Here is a 25,107-nt window from a genome sequence, read left to right as displayed (position 1 = left end):
ACTACAGGTCTCTGTAGTTACTACAGCTCTGCACATCACCCTTATTCTTGAAAATCAATATCAATACACTTTTCTACTCCTCAAGCATCCTCTCACTTTCCATGATTTCGTTAAACAATCTGGTTAAAAACCCCACTGCCATCTCTCCTAAATATCTCCATGCTTCCACAGGTTTGTCATCTGGACCAGCTGCCTTTCCATTCTCCATCTGCTTCACAGCTGTCCTTACTTCCTCCTTGCTAATCTGTTGCACTTCCTGTTTCACTGTCGCCACATCGTCCAACCTTCTCTCTCTGTCTCTCATTCTCTTCATTCATCAGCCCCTCAAAGTACTCTTTCTATCTGCTTGTTATCCTTTATTACCCTAACCTGCTGCACATCTTTCCCAGCTCGGTCCCCCGTCTAGCCATTTGGTACAAGTTCTTTTTAAGTGTCCAACCTTTCATACAACTCGCCAAATGCCTTACCCTTCGCCTCCTCTCTCTTCACCATACACTTCATCTCCTTGCACTCCTGTCTTTCTTCATCTCTCTGACAATCTCACTTCTTTGCCAAACTCTTCCTCTGTATACTCTCCTGTACTTCCTAATTCCACCACCAGGTCTCCTTGTCCTCCTTCCTCTGTCCAGATGTCACATCAAGCACTTTTCTAGCTGTCTCCCTTACTACCTCTGCTGCGGCTGCCCAGCTATCTGTAACTCTTCACTTCTACCCAGTGCCTGTCTCAACTCTTCCCCGAACTCCCACATTATAGTCATCCTTTTTCAACTTCCACCATTTGATCATTGGACTTAACCGAGAAAAATAAATATAATCATCAGGTTTTATGAGATCAAATTCCAGTAAAATTATGCTACAACTTCTAATTCAAAAGAACTCAAAAGGGATGATCTCATGATCCCAAACTTGAAGTGACATGGCATCAAGTACAAAAGCCTGCCATAGCTGACCTGCTTGGTGCATCACATCAGGATTATATGGGGATCTGAGTGGAGGAGATGTTGCCTTTCTAGCTGTCATAATTAACTGCAACATACCTCAGGAAGTAGGTGAACTTTACAGTTTTTGGAAACCTTATCTAACAGGACCTTTTAAACTTGATTGTTTGGTCAATACTTCTGACAGATTAAGGTAGCATTATAGCTCTCCTGAATATATGCTTACTTAGACCTTCCAATTCACTGGAATCTCTGTCATAAGGAGTGGAGTTAAGGAACTGTGACTTTGACTGGATGCTCAGAATATGGCAGTGTAATTTATCCACTGATGGGTTTTGGAAAAGCTGAAGAAATCCTGCATTACAGACTAAATTTTCTAGTCTCTTTGGAGAAATGGTAAAATGGTTTCCGGGTGATGCCAACCAGATGGAATGCTATATCAGGAGTCATCCAGAGGGCAACTTATCCAGGAAGTCATTTCTTGGCCCTCCACCAACTCTTTGGGGGTGTTTTCCCATTCCTTGGCTGGCCATTCCACAGTTCAGTGCACCAGAGAGACAAACTTTGCAGAGGAAGGATTGTTTTGATCAGACAAGGTATGCAATGAATTAGTTCTAAGTTATAAGATGATGTTGGTACGTGGCAAGAGAGAGAGATGTTCTTACCTTGGATGGAGTGGAATTCTATCACTAACCCCCCCCCCCCAAAATAAACTTACATTTTTTTTTATTCTGGCTTTTTCTCCCAGTTGGCTGTCAACCATCTCCAAGGTTCAGGACAGGGGCCATCAGGGTATTCTGCCTGATTTAATTTCCTCTACTCTCACTTCAGCTTTGTGGAGAGGTACTACCAAGCTCACTGAACAATGCACACATCCTCTTAAATGTCCATTTAATAACTATAGTGTGCAAACTGCTTGGATGGCACTTACCTTCAGCCCTTATTCTGCTTGCTGGTACAGCAAGCCTTTGCAAGTTGCAACAGATCATGCCCCAGCTCCCCAGAATAATCAATTGACTGGTCACTCACTCTTACCTTCCATGACTGGCTCCTCTACTGCCTTGACTGCTAACTGATCCCTAGTCATCTGCGTTTCTAAGCTGCTGTCTGGGTTTCAGGTCTTCATCCATGTGTATAACGGAAGGGGTCAAACTTAGCAAATAAAATTTGTTTTGTATGCATCTCCTCTTCCTCAGTCACAGAGGGGAAAAGGAGGAGGAACAGCGGTAAGAACAACATCTCCTCTTCTGTTATTTTCTTATCTTCTTTTGATTCTGACTATGCTGTCTGCAACTATGATGGCTGTAGGTCCATCACTGGTAGCAATGGGGCCAAGAATTGCAGCTGAACCTGAAGCCATCAGCATGGCTTAAGTAAACAATCCACAATAAAAGATGGGTTGTACATCTGATCACTCACATCTCAGGGCAGCCTAGGAAATGTTACGCAAGGTCTGAAAGCTTATGGCAGATAACTGTCACAGATACTCTCTGGCACCCCAATGCACTGCGAGTTAAATGGGTGCTGTTCTATAAGTGGCAATACGAGATCTGCAACCTCTCAACAATCACTAATAACTTAAATGACTATGGATCTGAAAAGAAGAGTCCTTAAATGTAATGCTTCTTTGTTGACAACAGTGTTTCTGCTGAAGGCACATTGGCGATAGGCAGCTATGTGGGAGATGTAATGTCTACAGATGATAATGGCATCTGCTGAAAAATATAAATAGTACAGCACCAGCTGGATTAGTCCAGAATGGGACCAAACTAACCAAAGATTTGGAGACTGCTTCACCAGATAGATGGAAAGAACTCAGAAGGGATCAAACTCCATGGCAGACTGACTATGACCCATTCAACCTGAATTCAGTTAGTAGCTTGTTCACACTGGAAGAGCTGGACAGGGGAAGGTTTGGTGTGAGCAGCTGTTATTTTGCCCATCTCATGAAAGGAGAGGCAGTTTGGCTTGCTGCATCATCGGTTCTCATAAAAACAGGCTAGAAGAATGATGTGTAACATGGAACCAGGGACATGCATTTGCCCCTACTAATCCATGTGTAATGATACATCTCTTATAGATCAAAGAAAATTAACCACTAGGGTCGGGGTCATTAGGTTATCCCCAAAAAACCTGATGACTGACTGGTCTCCTGTGCTTGATTCTCATCCTGAGAAGGGGAACAAATGGATGTAATCACAGAAGGGCTGAGGAGGGGAACAAAAGGATGTAATCATACAAGGGTTGGTACTAAAACAAAATGCACTAGATTGGGGAGTGAAGTTGCAATGCAAAGACAACATTCTCAAGGTTCACTGATTGTGCTTGCAGCATAGAGTTCAAGTGGTTCTTTACAGATTTATTAGTGCCAAGTTTCCTGGAATACCCACAATTGCTCAAACATCTTGAAGCAAATTTTTCACTTTTCATCATGATGTCTTTTTTGCTTACATACCAAGGACTTAACTGCTGGTTCTCAGGCATCTTATCTATTAAATGTTTGAAGTTTATCTCAGACGAAGCTAATAAAAATATGACTGGTGACAAACAGCTCCCTTTTTCGTATACCAATTTTCCCAAAAGAAAAATACTGAATAAATTTGATATTTTCATCATGTCTGGATTAAATTTCTTACAGAAAGAACACTTCTTCACATTGAAGGCAAAGCCCAAACAGAAGTCTCATTTGGAGTGCACACCATGAAGTGGAATTTAATGCTTGCAGTTAACTCTGCACTATGAAAAAGGAGGATACATCTGAGAAATCTTTATTTTTATGGAAAAAGTGGACTGTTAATACAAGCCAAATACTCAAGATAAATGACAATGGATTTACAAATACTGTATCACAATGGAAAAGAACTGAATATGCAAGGAGGTGGCAGATGCATACATCTGCAAAAAGAATAACCATGTCATACAGATCTCATGCATGTTATACTAGAGGTAAGATCAACTTTATATGGACAAATGAATTGAAATATGTAGCAAAAAGGCTAAGCTTAGCTTCCCACCTTTTCCTCTGAGTTACTGTTAAACTATGAAAACAGCTGCCTGTACTATATATGTCTTAATAATACACTGTTATCATTAAAAACCTTACCTGATGAGGTTTGGTACACAGGAGATATTGGGTGTCTTAGAAGTGAAGGGAGATGCCACAGAAGCTTCAAGTTCGGAAAGAGATATACCACTATGAGCTCTCTTCAATGCCTGCCAAATTATACACATCATATATTTATGAAAAACAGCATACATAATCACTTTCCAAGTTTCTGTAAAAAAACATGCATTAAACTTAATTCCAAAAATTACAAAACAGGTCACAAGAAAAAATAATACAGATACAACTTACACTGCAGTCATTTGCACCATCACCACACATGCCAACGTAGTAGCTGCAAAAACAGAAAGCACATATGTAATGCACTGTACAGAAACAGTTTAGAATTTTGCACTGTACTAACATGCTTGCATCCATGGAATGCCTCAGCAGTAAAGTGATTTTAGTTGAAAATATGTTCAACAATGCTGCCACATGAAAACATTGTTACTGCAAATACTGCTGTATACACACTATCAGGAATATATAGTTGTGCAAAGAATGGCCCAAGTTGGAAGAATAACCCACACAACTGCCAGAAACAGACTGCTACAGCAGTGTTAATCAACACATAAGGAAAGTACAGTTGTGTAAGTAAATTTACAATAAAAGTAGATGTTTGAATGCTCACTGCTGCTGTAGTCCAAGACATAGGGGTTATATCCCGCATGGGATATAACAGCCTATCAGCTCCCAAAGCTTCAGAAGACCATCCACGCACCCAAACCATTAGCTCAAGCTGAGATGATTAAAAATATATGTCTGGGCACAAGTCCTTCAGTACTTTCATGCCAAATGAGAGATGGGAGGCTGATCCCTGAGAGAGCATTACTAGAAACAACAAAAATCACGTGTCCACATTCTGGCACAGAAGAAAAACACTACAGAGACGGAGGGGGTGGGGAGGGGAGAGGGAGAGAGCAGCTACTGCCGTAGTGATCACTGAAACATCTACTGTTGCACTGTTATGGTAAGTTTACTTAAACAACTGTACTAGGTTCCTGATATTGATCACTGCTGCAATTGCCAAAGCTATATGGGTAGATTACCACAGCTTAGAAGAACTAGGAGGAGGAAAGAGAAAAGTCAAGGAGCCCCTGAAGGGTCCTAGCAAAGCAAAACCTGGAGAAGGAATCTAGCTCATAATACTCTAAACAGGGCCAGGTTGCTGATTCTGAACTACTTCTAAAGTCCAACCCTCTCCCAAAAGCCATAGATGAAGCAAAGGCCCTGGAGAGAGTGCACCTAGACTCTGCCTGGAATTATTTTGTCTGTTGGGAATAACAAAAAATAATTTTCTGAGACAACCATTTGGAAATAGTCTGCTTTGGCACAGGTTATTCCTTCATACCTTAACAAGAAATGAATAACTGATCTGAAGTTCTGAAAGATTTTGTTCTGTCAAGATAGTAGCTGAGTTGTCTGTGGATATCCAAAGTATGAAGTATCCTCTCTCACATTTTGGGTTCAGGGGACAACACAAGAAGATGGATAGTCTCATTTCCTCAAGTACAGCTAGTCTCATTCCCTCCAGTACAACTCTTTTGAGTGTGTACTTTTAACTCCCAGTGGTGTGGTTTGAGCCTTTAAAAAAAAAAAAAAAAATGAAGTTATCACGTTACAGTTCAAACAAATATTCATCTCTCTGAAACCATAAGCGTTACTAGCAAACTGCAAATGGCAAACTACTCAGGATAACTTAATCTTTACATTAGTGGCATTCATTAAGTCTAATGCTTTAAACTGGATTTTATAAGGCAAAATAAAGGCACACTGAATATTAATTTTGTAATGTATAAACAGCTTATGATATCTCAGTAACCATTAAAGCAAGAGACATACTGCCAACCAGGATTTTCTTCATACAGCTGTGAGCTTTCATATCACACTATGCAGTTCTGTCTGTGTTACCTGAATGTTGAGATACTTAGACAAATAGGAACATTATTACAATACAAATGAACAGTACACAAATATTCAATATCTCTTTAGCTGCATTAGACAGAGGAAAAATATAAATACAATTGTGTTTGCCAACATGTATGGTTTAAGATGAAATCCTCTGATACCTTTATGTAACGTGGTTTTGGAATTATTAATACAAATATGAACAAGCAGTATTTGACGCCAAGAGGCATCAATAGGATGTAACTGCAAAAACTGAAAATAAAATCAAAACCAAACACGAGCAAAAAATGAAAAGAGAATAGACTAACTGCAAGACTTCACTTGTTTATTAGAACTAAAATTAAAAATATGACTAGACCGAGCACTTTTGTCTTGACTGTTTATAAGACTTCCTCAGAGTGAAGAGTTAACATAGTTGATGAACTTTAATACTAAAGTAACAACTTATCAGGGTCAGAAATTAGAATAAAATAAATGTCATCACGTCGGTTCAAAGTTAAAGTACCATGGCAATCAGCAATAAAAATAAAAGTAATGACACATTCCACATAAATAATGTATACAAGGGTAAAAAGCATGATGTAAATACATAAAATTCTACACTGTATGAAATGTTACAATATCTGAAGCAAATAAAAATCAGTCAATGATAAAACATGACAAAATTCACACACATTCCTTTATACAGCTGAAGCTTTTCCTAGAAGTTTGATCCTTAAGGTCTTGTACTCAGATAAAGTTCCAAAACTCCAATATGAAGCTTGGTCTCTTAAGAGGAAAAAATACTTGTATTCCTTCCCCTATTGCTTGGGTGACCGTTTCTGAAAAGGTATGTGAGGATCAGTTTAGCAATATAGCTAAGCAAAAAGGTTCTTATCCTGATAATTTGACCCATGAGGAAATGGTTAACTTGAATATACCTTAACTTATGAAAGGTGTTTACAGACTATGACAGCTGAGAAGGGTGAGGGCATTGTGATAATGAATAGCCTTGACTATTCTGCCAAAATGTTCCAGTTCTAATAAGGCCGCCTACATGAGAATTTTTCTCAATTAAATGAATACTTCTTATGTCAAGTTGGATTTTCTGCTTTTAGATATGGTCATGCAGGGGGAGCTAGAAGATGAAAAATGGGAGTACCTAAATGTTTTGAAACCTAGGATTGCATCCATTTTTGGTATCCCAAAAATTCATAAATGCACCTTTGACCCCCCACTGAAAAAAGAGTTATGTACTTGTCATAACATGGCATCTGTGCTATCCAGTGTCATCATCACAAATGGCAATGCCGGTGCCTACTGCTCGAGAGGCAGCCTCCACAGAACTGGAGATCAGCCTCATCAAAGCATTAGACAAGGAGGTTAGAGTAGACAGCCTCAGAGAGACTTCTTTAAGGCTCTCCAGAGGCAACAACTCTGAAAGGGAGGTGGTGAGCTCCGAAACCATTCCTCTGAAGCTGGGTAAAATGGGCCAAGTAGTTTGCTGCTCTCAGTCGGAAGGTAGCTGAGGCAAGCACCCACTTTCCAAGGCGGTCAATCACCCAAGACTCCCTGATTGGGGGAAGGACCGAAGAGCTTTGTTCAGCTAGCTCCTTCTTAGTAGCAGCAGCCACCACAATGGCATTGACAGGTACCCCTTTGCTCCAAAAGGATCTATCATTTGGAGGACTTTGGAATTTGTCAGCTCTCTTGGGCACTGGTTCCACCATGTCCAGTTCCTTTCAAGCCCTGCTGGTGATGAGATCCAAAAGCTCGTCAGCAGGGGGGGCCCAGGTAGAAGACGGTCTCGTCCCAAAGGCCTTCAGGAACATGGACTCCTTTGAAGACGGGGATGGGGAAGACCACCCACTTCTCTGTTTAAGAACCTTGACGATGTCCCTGAAGGAAACCTCCTCAGGCGGGAGTCTGGGTGACTCATCTCCCTCCCCAAACATATGAGCCTGACAACTCAAAATTCTAGAAACTAAAGTTGCAGAGCCTACATGTCCCCCCAAACTTATTTATTGTTTTACCATCCAAAATGCTTGGCAGTAGCTGGATTGCTAAAACTATAGATGCTGGGTCAAGTTTGAGTGAGTGCAAAGAAATTTGATAAAAACTGGGTAACTTTATACATTCTTTCTACTTTCTTAAGCGTAGCAAGCTGACTATCAGGGAAACCACACGCTATGACAAACATATCCTCTAATGACGACAGTACAGGGGGGAATGGGAGATTCTGGAAATAGTCTCAATGAAAGAAAATTCTTGATAGGGAGAGTCAGATATCATGCTCGCTAATGAGTCTGAATCAGAAATCTGAGGAGTAAAACCCATGTCTGTCCCATCCCACTCCTTTGCAGATTCAGTTTCTTGAATAATAATCCTATTTGTTAACCAGTGATGCTCACTAGACTCACAGTCCTTTTTCAGGTGTGACCTGAGAGCAATGTCTGGTTAAGTGACTTGCTCAAGGTCACACGCTAGGCAAAAAAGGGCTGAGGAAATCAAAGCATGTACCATAGGAACTACAGCTCGCAACCTCAACCGCTATACAAGCTGCCAGCCTGAATCTCTTCTTGAAAAGAGGAATCCATTTTTCTCTTACAAGAAATCACTTGATAATAAGGGTCAACAGCCTGTACAAGACCCTCAGCCAGACTTTAAAAACTACTCCCATTGAGTGAAACTGGACAGGAGAAGATACATCTTTAGTTTTCAGTTTCTTTTTGACAAGAAAGTTTGGACAAACAGGGCTATTAATGGCACCAAAAACTTCCCCAGGGATGGGCACAGCATTCTGGCTAAGCAGATCAGAAAACCACTATCAGACACCAAAGACAAGCACCGTGTAAAGCCAAAAGATACATAGAATATAAACCACAGTGTTGTCACCATGTAAAGGAACATACAACTTTTAATAAAACTAAGCAAAAACAGATAAAACAGATGAGCACTTTTGGATAAAATCTTCTTTGGATCTAAAATACCACCACAGGAGAGACTAACTTCAACGTCTTAAATCATACCTTGCATTGGAGCAGATGCCCCTTTAACACAGGTTTGAGGGAGGCGTAAGCATTTAAGCATGGTAATTTACCTGCTCAAAACTATGCAATCCAATGCAGTTCAGCAGTCTCTGTATAACTGATAATACCTCCACCTCTTATATTAAATGTCAGTGTTCGTAAAACCAAAAAAGTGAAGCTATGTGCTCTAAAATCAGTTGTATGCTTCGCCAAAGCATTACTGGTAATTTTAAGTCAAATGTCTCTAACATGTTGGAGTATCCTACTTTTGAGTCACCTGCTCATTTTCCCTGATATAAAACAGGTACATCTGGTACATGCAGCAATGTAAATTAAATTCATAGTGGTATAATTTGCATAAAGCCTCAGAGTGTATTTAGTATGGGAGAAAGGATGTTCAAAGAAATTCTATTTGTTAACATAGCCACAGGCTTTACATGACCCTCATAGATATGTGCCAGTTCTTTGGTTTAAACTTTGTTTCTTAAAAGGATATGGATGGCAAAGTCTTTGTTTCAAATTCATGCTATTCTTAAATAGAAAGCACGGTTGGTCGTCTTAAAGCCAATCATACCTTGCACTGGAGCCGATGCCTCTTTAACACAGGTTTGAGAGGGGAGTAAATATTTAAGCTTGGTAATTCATCTGCTTGAAACTATGCAATCCAATGCATTTCAGCAGTCTCTGTATAACTGATAATATCTTCACCTCTTCTATTAAATGTTAGTGTTTGTAAAACCAAAAAAGTGAAGCTATGAGCTGAAAAATCAACTGTATGTTTCACCAAAGAATTATTGGTATTTTCAAGTCGAATGTCTCTAACATGCTGGAGTATTCTATCTTTGAGTAGCCTATTTGTTTTCCTGATATACAAAAAAAACAATTTTTAGCCAGAAGCTGTAATATGAATGAGGTAGTACGTTGACGAATAGAACTGAACTGAGGTGCACTATATTTTTCAAGACACTATCTGGACCATAATAATAAATCATCCTCTGCTGGAGGTAAATCTAACAAGACTGGAGTTGTTTTAACTTATACTAGTGATGCAATGGTGCATTAAAGGCATGGGCGCAGGGGCATGCCCCAGCCCTTTTTAAAACTTTTTTTTTTGGGAATCAGGTGGGTGCATCTTTTCCGCAAAATGCTGTGATGTCACCCTGTCACGAAACACGTCTAACGCACAATGGCGATGCGATTGGAGGTTGCAATCAGATGATTTGTTTTTATAATGATCCTGCTCCAAGCTGCATTTCCATTGTAATTTAGGTGCTTTGGTGACAGCTGTGATATCGCTAACCAAGTTGAGACAGAACAGTGTCTAGTTTTAAAGTAAAAATAACAGGACAAACAACTTTAAATCTGCTCTGCTAAGGTAATTTGCTAATTATTTTATTTTTATTTTATGTTATTGATGCATACCAACTTGGCGCCAAAGAAACGGTACAGCTGAAACTGCTACATTTGGCGCTCTAACTGAAAACAGCAATAAGTGGATAAAATCAGGTTGTGGTCTGACATTTAAAAGAGAAAAGTTGCTATTTTCATGAAGCACTTTTTCCATGAAAATACTAGTACTTTTAACTTGCCATTTCTTTGAATGAAAGTAGAGAATATTTCAAGTCTTGTCAGCGTGGGATACAGACTGAAATGGGTTAGTTGGGTCGTGCCTTTTACTACGTATCTGGCATGTAGGAGGTAGCTTTTCATTGTACCCCGGTCTGCTTTTGATTGATAAACACAGTTGTTTCAGATAAAATGATTTCTGTTTACCATTGGCATAATACGAGTGTGTCCATCTTTTGCACAACAGAACCTTAGTTCAGCCCCATTCTACACATTTATCATTTCCTGATGCTACTCTGACTAAGAATTTCTCTGTGAGCTGTATCTACACCATCCTAATCACATGCTACAATTTGTGTTTTTCACTGAAGTTTTGCACAAAATGATAGATGTGTATTTTGCATATTGGCAGACCATGAATGCATACATTTGTAGGTAGGTAATAATCCTACTATAGTCTGTTCAAGTAGTTTGTCCTTGTTCCATGCTAAATTTTAGTATATACTGGATGATATGTTTTACAACCTGTCAGTTTTACCCTGTGCAAAGTTATTATTATTAAGATTTACTTCTACACTGAGCATGCTTTACTGTGTGTTTCATGTGTTTACCTCTGATTAATGTCATTTGTGAAAAACATCAATGAGTTACCTGGATAATGAATAAAATAAAAAATGCTCACTGACACGTGAGAATAATGCAGTGTTTCTGCATTGTGCAGCAAGAATAGGGGATGTTTTGCAGAAAGCTTAGTGCATGTTGTCAGAGTAATTTGTACCGTTTGTATGAAGAACTACTGAGCAAGGGTGATGTCATTGTAGCAAGTTATGTTTGTGTGTTGCAGTGCAGTAAGCTAGAGCAATCTTTATGATTATTAGAAGTGAATTGCAATGCAGTTATTTACTCCCATTCTGTTATACAGCAAATGTGGTGTAGGGGGCATGCTGTAGGTGGTTAGAGAGTGAATAGTACAGTGGTACAGTATTACAAAAAGATTGGTGGTTTGTATATAGTATGTTAACATAAATATTATATATGGCTTAAGTAAGATAATCGGTGACCATACTTATAGGATTTATTTGAGAAGAAATTCATTAAGAGAAGATAGTTACTGGCTAATGGTGGTTTTCATATCTCTCAACTAGTCCTGAATTTTGCTGCATATTTTTGCCCTGTCCCTTGTAAAAGTTTTGGTTTTCTGGTAAATCCTTGAGGACTGCAGTCAGTCAGTAAAGTTAACATTAGAGTTTCTTGCTTATTGCTCAGAAAATGTATGTTGTTGCATACTGTTAACTTTTCAAGTGTCCCAATTTCAAAATAGTAAGGAATGAGCCTGGCAGCTTAGTTGTGGTGGTGAAATTACAAGGGAAATGATTAATGACCAAGTAATTTTAAGCACCATGCTAAAAGAATAGATTTTCAATGTAAATGTAGTATCTTCTGTTACCATATTAAAGACTAAGAAAAGAGGTAGCACTGAACTACTAAAGCATACTTCAAGTACTTGCTGTTTTTTCATAATGTAACATACTGAATGGAAACATTTTCTTGTTTTTCACTTTTGAGTTTAGTATGGCTTTGAAGTGAGGAAAAGTAAGATGGGTAGGGAATGTGACTTTATATAATTTCCCTACACTTCCCTCCGATTTGTCCAGTGCTGGCAATGTACCAAAACACTTTTTGCTAGTCTCATTTGGTACAGTGCACTGTTCACCTTTAGATGATTTTTTTGGTTTTGGCCAATTTTTGATAACAAACCGACTGTTAAACTAGTTTTAATGGTCATTCTGATCTTAATATCTAACCAGTCTAGATTTTGTTAAACACTTTTCAGTCACTCAGCCTTGTATAGAACAGCTGTGGTGGATTTAGGCATGGGCGCAGTGCATTACTACAGTGTATGCTACAGAAAAAGAAGTTATGTACTTACCATAACATTCCGTGTGAGTTGTTTATCTCGCCTTTATTCTTACACATGGGTTCGGAGCTGAACCATTGGCTCCGAGTCGGCTGCTGTACTAGCTAAAGATCTTCGAGTAGCTCAAGGCCAGGTCCCTATCCCATGATGCTCTCTATCCTACCTCAGATCTAGTTTGCTGAACCCAGCATGAACAGATGTAACACAATACATACTCCAGCTGGAGTAAGAAGTCCCAGAACAAGACCACGAGACCCAAAATCTACTCACTCTTTGAGACCCTGGAGGAGGAAGGTGGGTGGGAATGTAAGAATAAAGGTGAGTTGAGCAACTCACATGGAACGTTATCGTAAGTACATAACTTTTTTATGTGAAGTTGTTCAATCTCGCCATTTATTCTTACACATGGGTAGCGTCCCAAGCACCCTAATCCTGGGTGACTCAAGGAAGTATATTCCTGAGGACAGTGGAACCAAAGGAAGCCCTGTCCCTGGAGGCCCTGTCCCTGGAGGCCCTGTCCACTTTGTAATGAGAGATAAAGGTACGAGGCTTTGACCAAGTGGCAGCTGCACATATAATGTCCAAAGGTAATCGAGCTGTACAAGCCGAAGTAGTGGAAATGGCCCTAGTTGAATGCGCCTTCACACCATGCTCTAATGTTTGGTTTGCTGAAGAGTAGATAAACTTAATGCAGTCCGTTAACCATTTAGAAAAGGTAACTTTAGAAACTGGCAATCCTTTCTTAGCATCAGCATGAGATGCAAAGAGTTGGTCAGACCTTCTAAATTCTTTTGTTCTGCCCAAATAAAACCTCAATTGTCTGTGGACATAGAGTTTATACAACACGTATTCCAGCTTATTAGAATGATTACTGAAAAAGGTTGGAAGCTCAATAGTTTGGTTCAGATTAGTCTCGGAACACAGCTTTGGTAGGAATGAAGGATTAGTCCTCAGTGATACTCTGGATGGAACACCAAATATGGGGGTTTACAGAAAGGGCCTGGAGTTCAGATACCCCTGCGTGCTGAGGTAATGGCCACCAAGAAAATAGTCTTCCCAGAAAGAAACTTCAACTGACAGGATGATGCAGGTTCAAAGGGGGGAAGAATAATATGTGACAGCACAAACTTTAGATTCCAGGGAGCAAAAGGTTGTCTAACAAGTAGGCCTAAGATGAATGGTGCCCTTAAGGAAGGCCCTACATAATCTGTGAGACATCAAATTGGAACCTTCAGCTCCAAGGTGAAACTTCGAGATAGCAGCCAACTGAATTCTAATTGCGGCAGCTGCAGCTCCTTCATGAAAAAGCTTAGATAGGAATTCCAGTATACTGGCAATTGGGGCAACATAAGGATCAATGTTATTCTGGGATGCCCAAAAGGCAAACCGCTTCCATTTACTAGCATACAATTTTCTGGTGGAAGCCTTATGTGAAAACACAAGGATGTGCTGTACCTCTGAAGAAAAATCTTGTGACCTGGCTAGGTAGGGAATCGGAGCAGCCAAGCTGTCAGTCTGAGGGAATGAAAGGAGGGATGGAGGGCCTCTGACGAATGTGTCAGTAGGTCTGGAACTGGGTCCAGAATCCAAGGTTCCTCCAGTTGACAGAGTCAGAGGAAGGGGAACCAAATCTGATGAGACCAAAAAGGGGCTATTAAGATTACAGTCCTTCCCGAGGTTTTGGCTTTCTGCAAGAATTTCGGAATCAGGGGTGTAGGTGGAAATGCATACAGGAGTCCTGGGGACCAATCGTGTACGAGCGAATCCCTTGGGCTGTCCCCCGGAGGGGGATTCAAGGCAAAGTAGCTTCTGCAATTAGCATTCATAGGGGATGCACACAGGTCGCAGCAAGGCTGGCCCCATCTGCAGAAAATAATTTCCGCAACTTCGTTTTTGAGAGACCACTCACGCGGTAACAGGATGTTTCTGCTCAGTTTGTCCACTATCATGTTGTATTTCCCCGGGATATGCGTTGCTATCAGAAAGCACCAGGTGGATACAGTCCACTGCCAAATTCTCAAGGCCTCTCGACACAGGGGGTAAGACTTGGTTCCCCCTTGTTTGTTGATGTACCAGACCACTAACATGTTGTCTGTATCACAATCGTCCCTAGAGGCAGAGAGTCGTGGAAGTGCTACAACACCAAAAGCACCGCTCTCAGCTCCAGAACATTGATGTGCAACTGTGACTCTGTCTCCGACCAGGTGCCTTGGGCTATTCTTCCCTGAAAAAGCCCCCCACCCTCCCTATCAGAGAAGCGTCCGTGGTCACTGTGGCTGATGGCGGGGGAGAAACAAATGGTTGACCCACTGTAACTTGTTGGCTGGTCAACTACCAGCGAAGATCCCTCTTGCAAGAGTCCATAATCAAGATTAAGAATGACATGGGAAGTTGTTGGCAAGACCACTGGGTGAATAGTAACCACTGAAGAATTCTCATGTGCATACATCCCAGAGGAACCGCTATGAACGTAGCTGCCATGCTGCCTAGTAGCTTCAATACTTGAAGGGCCGGTACCTTTTCTTCTCTGCAAAATGTTGGAGACCTGGTTTCGGAGAGTGGTTATTTTGTCCAGGGGCAATCTTACAGTGGCGGTGGTGGTGTCTAGCTCTGCTCCAATAAAGGAAATATGCTGCAATGGTGACAACGCAGACTTTTCGAAACTGATAGTGATGCCTAACTGAGAGCAGAGGTTAAGTGTGTGATCTCTGGCAGAATTAGTTGATGCCTGGAGGTGGCAGTAAGGAGCCAGTCATCCAGATATGAAAACACTCGGAATCCTAGATGTCTCAAGTGAGCCGTAACCACTGCAATGCATTTGGTAAATACTGTGGGGACTGTTGTGAGTCCAAAGGGCAGTGCTCGGAATTGGTAGTGACCGGCTCCCAGCCGGAAACGCAGATGATCTCTGGATGGCCTGGCCATTTTGATATGGTAGTACGCACCCTTGAGATCTATCGAGCACATCCAATTGCCCACTCCAAGGAATGGGAGAATAGACTGAAGCGTGACCATCTGGAACTTCTCCTTCTTTACAAATGTGTTGAGTCTGCTGAGGTCCAAGATGGGCTGCCAGTCCAGTCTTCTTTGGAACTAAAAAGACTCTGGAGTAAGTCCCGGATCCTTTCTGGTCTGCTGGGACTGGCTGGATGACTCTTTCTCCTGCAGCCTCTGAATTTCTATGGCTGCCTGATCCCTGAGACTGGGTGGAGCGTCTGGGATTTTTTTTCCCCACAGGTGGGTTTTTTTAAGAATGGGATAATGTAACCTCTGGTAACTATGCTTTGTACCCAAGAATATGTTGTAATTCCTAGCCAGGCATCTGGATACAAAGCCAAGCAACCTCCAACTGCATCCAGAGCAGGACAGCCAGGCCTCCTTTCAGGAGCATTGATAGGGCTTACCGAAGAACCGATCTTGGTCGCCCTGGTTCTGTGGAACCCCTCTGCTGCTGGGGTGGTGGCGTCTTCCATTATTACTCCCTCCTCTGCCCCTGGAGGGGGGGTTTCACTATGTGTATTCTGGAAAGCTCCTTGGGACTTTCGGAACCACATTTTACCACCTTTCTGCCCTTTGGGGTATGGTCTGGTAGGGATGGAAAAACGGACTCCTGCGGCAGACAGAGTCTTTCCCTCTTTCTCACACCTAGTGAGAGTCTCCTTGACTTTAGGCCCAAAAAGAGAAGAGCCATTGTTAGATTTTATTAATATTAGTCTGAAATTAATTATGTTGTAAATATGCTGAAAGAAAAGGTTTGCTTAAATGCAGAAACAAAGTTTAGTAATATGTGATCAACAGTCATATTAAATGACCATGGCTTGGAAAAGGAATCTGCTGAATGGACATTCTTCCCTTACAGACTCAAAACAGGATGTATGCAAGAGCAAAAATACAAAATCTGCTTTTTGCTTTTAAAGAATGGACATTTTTCCCTTACAGACTCAGAAACAGGATGTATGCAAAAGCAAAAATGCAAAATCTGCTTTTAAAGAACACTGACATGTTATTCTGCATATAAAAAATGGACACAATATGTTTCCTAAAACAACAGGATATGTTTATGACACTGTGACAATGTGTTTTCTCAAAAATATGTTTTTCTGCGTGGAATACAGGATATGGCACAAGAACAGATGTTTTTTATACAAAGATCCAAATAAAATACAGGATGTTCACACTGTCAGAAAAGCTGATCTCTGACAATGTGTTTTCTCAAAAATATGTTTTTCTACATGGACCATCAGGACACTGTTACAGGATATTCACACTGTCAGAAAAGCTGGTCTCTTACAAGACATTGTTAAACAAGGAAGCTTAGTATTGTTTCTACAGGATAAGCAATTCTCCAAAATAGAATACAGAACAATGTGTTTCCTCAAAAATATGTTTATGCATGACTAAAAGTGTATATAAAGAGCTGTATAAATCCAGCTATGTTAGAGGTATGGTAGGGACACAAGTCCTAAGGTAAATGTTATATCTCTCACATCATCTGTACTATATGAGAAGTAAAGTTGGAACAGTACTTTAAGCCTGCAACGTGTTTCCGTTTGGTTTATTATAAAAAGTTATTTGTTACTGCTCTCTAAAGTTGATGCTGCAAAGTATATTCTCTCATCAGTGTATATTCTGCAAGTTTCTGTATGCAACAGACTGTGAATGCAAATATAACCAGACTTTGAATTTTAGCAGTAAACAGCACAGCAAGACTGTGTGTCTTAAGAACACTTCAGATCCATCCCACACCAAGCAGCTAGCAAGCAAGTAAGCTCCATATAATTTTTTCAATGGCAAGCTAGCCTGCATTTGAACCTACAATCTGCAATTCAAACACAGGAGGAATGATGGTAAGCCCTGCAGAGGGTCACTTCAGTCAAATTGCAGTAACTAACATTGGTACGTATGTGTAAATCCTAAACAGAAGTATTCCAGTTTATGCAGCTTGCAGTAGTAAAGTTTTTTAGACGTCTACATCCGGAGTGAGACTAGTTCAAGAAATTCGCAGTGCCATAAATTCTTCAAGAAAAGGGGGATATCCACTAGCCCAATAGTTCACTGCCTGTTGTGCTTTCCCAGCTTCTCAAGTGACTTTGAAAAATTTCCAGCCATCTGCAACAACAGCCTGATCACCTGTTTTCTTGCTCACTGGTAAGACTTTTTTCTATGTCACATTTTTTAGTATGGTTGCTATTCGACAGTTTGGATATTAGATAGTCTGGATATTAGATTCGACAGTATGGATATTTTCATGCATAATTTAAGCAAATGTAAAAAATTGCTATGTTGGTTTACACAGCACATTAGTAAATGTAAAACCTTATTAGGGCAGGTTGATAGTAAGGCATTATGCAAATGTATTACAATATTTGACTGGTATCTCAAAGAAAACCATGTGAAATATGACAAATGTTTATTGTGTGCTTCAACAAAAACTGCATTTTGTGTATTATGCCACAAAAAAGTATTGCATCATATTGCTAAAAAATAGACTGTAAAGACAGATCTGAAGAATTAACTAAGGGTAAAGTGTTTCCATTACATTCTGATATTGAACAGTTATGTCCTGTCACCACATGTGAGTCAAATCAGTTACTGATAGAACCCCTAGTACATTTTGTTACAAAGGAATGTAGTAAACTTCTAAAAGACAGACACAATGAGTTCAGGAAGCTTAGACAAGTTATACACACATCTTTTCAAAAGTGCATAGTTTCAAATTCAGCAGAACAGTTTACTAAAGAATGTCAGAAAGACCATACAACATTACTGGAAATTCAACAGCATTTGCAGGATAAAGGAAATAAATTAGCTGAACTGACAAAGACTGGGAACTTCCTGCATACACAGTTAATCTGTGCAAAAGAAATATATTTTATAATATGTTTATGTTTTGAAAATGGTTAAACATACATGGTAGGATGGAAGGATCTGATGTCTGGACAAATCATTCTTAAATGTTTTACTTTCATTCAGTTAAAGCAAGACATCTATCAGTACTACAGTAAGTACAGCATATGATTGCCATTCTTAGCATAGTCAAAAGGTAAACAAAACTGTTCTAGTGTATAAAAATTAAATGAAAATAGTTAATAGGAGTAAAGATTTAAAGTCACAAGACTGACATGCTTGTATAAAGATATACATATACAAGACAGACATGCATGTGTGTTCTTTTCATCTAGAGTACATCTGTTACAATACACAAGAATAACAGGCAGACAACAGCAAATATAAATAATATAAATATAAATGTGATGGTTAAACTAATATCTATTTTGTTTTTTTACAATTTTTTATAATTGTATAGTAACACCAAACAGTTAAAGTTCTGAATTTTAAAAATAAATAAAATCACAGATGGTATTAGTCAAACAGTTTTTGTAAAATTAATGGCAGGACAGTTAAATAAATAAAAAAAATAAAAAAAACATACTGAAATCCATGTAAGGTAATTGTAAAATGATGTCTATTTATGTTGTATAAATGCACAGTTATGCAAATCACAATCACATTAAAGGAAAAATGCTAAAAGAATTAACTATAGTTTACAGAGTATGAAATGTGAGCTCAGACCTTCCTAGACTGAATGAATAGTTACAGGAAATGCTGAAAAGATAAGATAAACAAGACTGATTGCCAGGCAAGTAGCTTGAGTTTTTCTAAAGCATCATTGTTATTAAAACATAATTGTTAAAATGTTTACAGGCAACAATATTTGGTAATTGTAATAAAATGTCCCAATTGTGCATATATGTCACTGATAATCTGTTTGCAAGTAAATGTTAAAAGGACAAAAAAAACCTCAGTTGTATCAAGTACAGCCAGCAAATGGGCTATAGTATATATACAGTTCAAATCAATTGTGCAGGAGGGTGTAAATGCCTACTAGTGGTAGTAAACAGCAAAAGCTTTATAAAAAATTATCAAATCAGACAAAAGTTCATAATTTAATAAAATAAATGTATAACCATAGAGTTGGGCTGACATGCATTCTATTCTCACAGCATAAAGCAGGAAAACAGTGCTGAAGTACTACAGGGGGAGGGGCACTTTCTCAGTTTTACACTGACTGTATAAGCAGTACTGCACAAGGGTCTGAAATAAAGCTACAGAAAAAATAAACAACAAGGGTCTGAAATAAAGCTATAGAAAAAATAAACAACAAGGGTCTGAAATAAAGCTACAGAAAAAATAAACAACAAGGGTCTGAAATAAAGCTACAGAAAAAATAAACAACAAGGGTCTGAAATAAAGCTACAGAAAAAATAAACAATAAGGGTCTAAAATAAAGCTACAGGACGAAATATCTCATTCCTTCTTGACAACACTCTTTTATGGGAGGGGAAACAGGTATTAATGTATTAGAAATACTGGTAAACTGGATTAAACCTGACAGGATAAGATATTTTACAAGTTGTTAATAGCTATCATAATGGTTATTATTATATTGTTTAGAATTAAATTGTATTTACAACCCAAGAGATGGCTTAAAATTGATTACAGCTATAAAGAGAGAATAAAGATATGCAAAATGCATAAATGTTTCTAATAGCAAGAATGGTCACTATTTTTAATATGTTTTTGGCAAAACAATGTTGGTATAAAAAGCATGAATATTTTTAATTGCTGAGTATGTAGTTTAAAATAACAGGACATATGCATTTGGTGCCAGTTCCACTAGATATTTCTAAAGAGACAAACATTTTCCAAGATTTTGCTTAATATTAATGTTATTAAATTTGTAAGATTAGACTAAATGTACTTTATAGTCTTTGCATGTACACATGTAGAAAATTTCAGTACAAATGATAGTCTTTGTATGTACAAATGCAGAAAAAATTCAGTACAAATGAAATTAATGTCTAGTAATGAATATGTGTGAAAAAAAAACATATTTAAAGAAAACAATGGGTCCAGGGTACCTACTAGATTGAAATGCATAAATAGCAAACAGTCTGTGTAAATACATACTGTACAGGATACATCGTAATAAGTTCAAAAGTAATTTGTCAAGTTGTAATATCACTGATTTTACCCCAGTAAAATAATTGCTTTCAAGTATTTATTATCTAAGCCCAGTATGTTAATGAGCATTTCGAAGACATGATCACAATGTTATGGTTAAAATGACATTGAAACTGTGTGTTTTCAGTAGTGTATAAATGCTTGCAGTAGCACATGGTTACTGTCTTATAGTTAATTCAACAGTTGCAAAGAGTTAATGAAACAATTCTAAGTCATAAATTAAATTATGCGATTGCAAAAGAATAAATTGATCAAGTTAAAAAAAGAAAAAAATATAGCATTAAAGCAGACACAGCTCATAACTGATAAAATATTTTCACAGAATGGTCTGCAAAAGAAAAAGTTGTTAAATGCATTCAGTTTTGGTAGTAATACTTTAATATTGTATTAACTATGTAAAATTGCATTTTGACTTGTATCAATAGAAGACTAAAGGTTTGTTTCTTGTGTTTTCTATATAAAATGCTTTGAGTATGTTTAAAAACAGAGGGAATTGTTAGATTTTATTAATATTAGTCTGAAATTAATTATGTTGTAAATATGCTGAAAGAAAAGGCTTGCTTAAATGCAGAAACAAAGTTTAGTAATATGTGATCAGCAGTCATATTAAATGACCATGGCTTGGAAAAGGAATCTGCTGAATGGACATTCTTCCCTTACAGACTCAAAACAGGATGTATGCAAGAGCAAAAATACAAAATCTGCTTTTAAAGAATGGACATTTTTCCCTTACAGACTCAGAAACAGGATGTATGCAAAAGCAAAAATGCAAAATCTGCTTTTAAAGAACACTGACATGTTATTCTGCATATAAAAAATGGACACAATATGTTTCCTAAAACAACAGGATATGTTTATGACACTGTGACAATGTGTTTTCTCAAAAATATGTTTTTCTGCGTGGAATACAGGATATGGCACAAGAACAGATGTTTTTTATACAAAGATCCAAATAAAATACAGGATGTTCACACTGTCAGAAAAGCTGATCTCTGACAATGTGTTTTCTCAAAAATATGTTTTTCTACATGGACATCAGGACACTGTTACAGGATATTCACACTGTCAGAAAAGCTGGTCTCTTACAAGACATTGTTAAACAAGGAAGCTTAGTATTGTTTCTACAGGATAAGCAATTCTCCAAAATAGAATACAGAACAATGTGTTTCCTCAAAAATATGTTTATGCATGACTAAAAAGTGTATATAAAGAGCTGTATAAATCCAGCTATGTTAGAGGTATGGTAGGGACACAAGTCCTAAGGTAAATGTTATATCTCTCACATCATCTGTACTATATGAGAAGTAAAGTTGGAACAGTACTTTAAGCCTGCAACGTGTTTCCATTTGGTTTATTATAAAAAGTTATTTGTTACTGCTCTCTAAAGTTGATGCTGCAAAGTATATTCTCTCATCAGTGTATATTCTGCAAGTTTCTGTATGCAACAGACTGTGAATGCAAATATAACCAGACTTTGAATTTTAGCAGTAAACAGCACAGCAAGACTGTGTGTCTTAAGAACACTGCAAATCCATCACACCAAGCAAGTAAGCAGAGAGAGCTCAAAATATTTTTTCAATGGCGAGGCAGCTGAGTGACTAGTTCCATATAATTTTTTCAGCCATCAAATGGGGTGTTGATAAAGGAAGACTTGAAGGCTTCCACAAAGGATCATAAGTACATTCAGTACCGTCTCCAAAGAGCTATTGCTGAACCCGCTGCTTGACGCGAACCATCGGCAGCATAGGAGATGAGCCGCATGGACGAGTTCACTATGGAGTAAAGGGTATTAAGTTGTGCTGTCATCTTCTCTGAGACAGCTCCATCTGTATTACCCTGCAGAGTATTGCCAAGCTCCTTCAGGAGATCTCTTTGAAGATGGGTAAAATGAGTCAAATAGTTAAGCGATCGCATAGCAAAGGTTGCAGAACTAAAGATGTGTTTCCCGTATCTGTCAGTCATCCTGGAATCCCTATTAGGATGATTGGACAGTAGAAGAGGTTTCTGACATCTCTTTCTTGGTGGCTGTTGCCGCCGCCACCACCATGGCATTAACCGGGACTCCCTTAGTGAGAAACGTCTTGTCCTGGGGAGAAGTGATAAATTTGCTGGGCCTCCGAGGGACCGGTTCCATAGAATCAGGAGATTCCCACGCCCTTCATGCAACCAAACCCATCAGCTCGAAGGGCGGAGTCACTCAGGAGGTGGAAGGTTGAGACCCAAAGGCCTTCAGGAGCACAGACTCATCCTCAATAGGGCTAATGGACTGCCAGTTGCCCCTCTGCTTTAGTACTTCCAGGATATCAGCAAAGCAGATATCCTCTGAGGAGGACCGTGGGGACCCTTCCGATTCCTCTAGGTCGGTGTCTGATGTCAAAGACTCCTGCAAGGAATCTAAATGCCTCCTCTTACACAGTCTCTTCCTGGGAACCTCATCAGTGGGGGCTTCTGGTGAGGACTCAGTAGAGCAAGGGTTACCCAATGGGGTTAACAGAGGCTCCGGGTCTCGATGCTTCACAGAGACCTGTGATGCAGAGGCAGAACTCGGCACCTTTGCGGAGTAAAAGGAAGGACCTGATGACGCGTGTGTCTTAAAAGACATAACTCTCCTCACAGCATCGAAGGCACCATTGCTCCGACCTGAGGAAGCCACCTGTTCCGAAGAAGATGGCAACTTCCCTAGTGCTGAAACAGTGGGCTCCGAGCTAGAGGATGGAGCCGAGCTCATCTGTGCCGAAGCCCCAAGGGGAAGGGCCAGAACCGACACATCGGTTCGACTCTCCCCCTGGAACAGTCGAGAGAGTGTCGGCTGCCAGACTCTTCCAACGGAACCGAAGAAGTCACAGTTGACGGAGCCGAGGGCACTGGAACAGACATCAGCTCTGAAAGCTCCACAATCATCAGATCCTCCTCCCCCGGCTCCAAAAATCCAACTCGGCTCGGAGGAGGAGCAGTCACAGTAGGTGAAATGGTCGTAGGCCCCAAGGCCGGTTGAGTCGAGGCCGATAACAATTTAGCAAGTGGCAGGTTCTCAAAGAGCCTCTGCACCACCTGATCCACATCCACATCAGATAGGGTCGTCGAAGGAATCGAAGGCGCCACTTGACTGAAGGATAGGTGACCCCAAGGTTTCAGAGACCGTCTCCAAGACCGGGGACTGGCTCAGAAACACTTGCTTGGTGAACGGCTCGGAAAACTGCGGAGCTGGCGACCACACCTAAACAGTAGGGCTCGAAGCCGATGATTTGGGCTCTGAAGACACCTCAGAAGACTTCAACCCCTTCGAAGACTTTGAGGTCTGGTCAGACTTGTCCAAGGACTACTGAAAATCTGGCTTCAATAATCCTCTATCTATCAATTTCCTTCGTCTCTCCAGCAACACTCTACTACTGAAGGAATGGCAGATAGAGCAATCCTCCTGGAGGTGAACAGGTCCCAAACAATAAACACAATTCCCATGGGCGTCTGTAATGGACATCTTCTGCCCGCATTTACATTTCTTGAAGCCAGATTTCTGCTTTTCTTTATGGTCAGACATCATAACCAACAGTAACACCACAGAAGCAAAATTACTACAAGTCTAATTCCAATTAGTCTAAGTTTCCAGATCCCTGAACAACTTACACAAACAATAGTATAGATATATCTAACTATGCACACTCTCTTATCGTAATAGACATGCTAACTGACACTAACACTCTAACAACACACTTTTGAGTAATATATAGGACAAGATGTTATCCACTACACTAAAGCTCTAATGCACTAAATTACACTATTAAAGATCTAAATTCACACTAATAAGTGTATGTATATATATATATATATATATATATATATATATATATATATATATATATATAACTAAAGATATAAAGGCCCAAGAGCAAGGAAAATGACACACTCTAAATAAAGATATTTAAGGCTAAACTGCCCAAAAAAAACAGTATGAATATAAATTCTCTTATCTAACTATAACCATCAGCAAAAAAAATGCCTAAAAGGAAGATAAATGTAAATAACTGGTCTGAGCTGTCCAGACGTCCTCTGATCTGTTGCAGCAGCAAACTAGATCTGAGATAGAACAGAGAGCATCATAGGGGCCTGGCCTCGAGCTACTCGGAGAGCTTTAGCTAGTAAAGTGGCTGACTCAGAGCCAATGGCTCAGCTCTGAACCCATGTTTAAGAATAAACGGCGAGATTGAACAACTTCACATCGTACATTAACTACAGCAAAATAATTATACAGGGGGTAAACAAGTGCGATGACAGAAAGCTGCCTACTGATGCTTTAGAAATGCACCAGTATTCCATACATAATTTAAAGAGCTAATGTAAGCAATAAAATAAAAAGTTTTGCGAATCCAGTCAGACATAACCTTTTATGCATGCTCCTTTGATTAATTACAGATTGCTTTAAAGTTTATCTGATATATTAAACATGATTGGTCCCTCACAGCCTTTGATATTACTGTTGCTAAATAACATCCTCTCAGTGACTTCCAACGCATTAGCCATTGGTCACTTGATGCCACAGAAGTTTTGTGATGATTCTAGATTGGGTATGGCATTAGAGCGAAACAGACAGATGGACCTGCACATAGTAAGTAAAACACATGCATTACATATCTTTGGTTGATG

The 25,107-nt window shown here is 39.4% G+C and overlaps 1 protein-coding gene across 1 annotated transcript in view; it reads right to left on the bottom strand.

Moving 5' to 3' along the window:
• Positions 1–25,107, bottom strand: part of ATP13A3 (ATPase 13A3) — a 2,707,264-nt gene that overhangs the window by 694,512 nt on the left and 1,987,645 nt on the right. The window contains exons 25-26 of the mRNA XM_044070296.1: positions 4,294–4,336; positions 4,042–4,151 (exon numbers count right to left, since the gene is read on the bottom strand). Coding sequence (XP_043926231.1) covers positions 4,042–4,151; positions 4,294–4,336 — 153 coding nt within the window. The remainder of the gene's footprint in view (positions 1–4,041; positions 4,152–4,293; positions 4,337–25,107) is intronic.

Source organism: Protopterus annectens, chromosome 4.part1 (assembly GCF_019279795.1).
Source record: "Protopterus annectens isolate FY-2018-M chromosome 4.part1, PAN1.0, whole genome shotgun sequence".
NCBI lineage: Eukaryota > Metazoa > Chordata > Ceratodontiformes > Protopteridae > Protopterus > Protopterus annectens.
The sequence above is the reverse complement of the archived record's forward strand: the minus strand, read 5'-3'. Positions and strand labels throughout refer to the sequence as shown.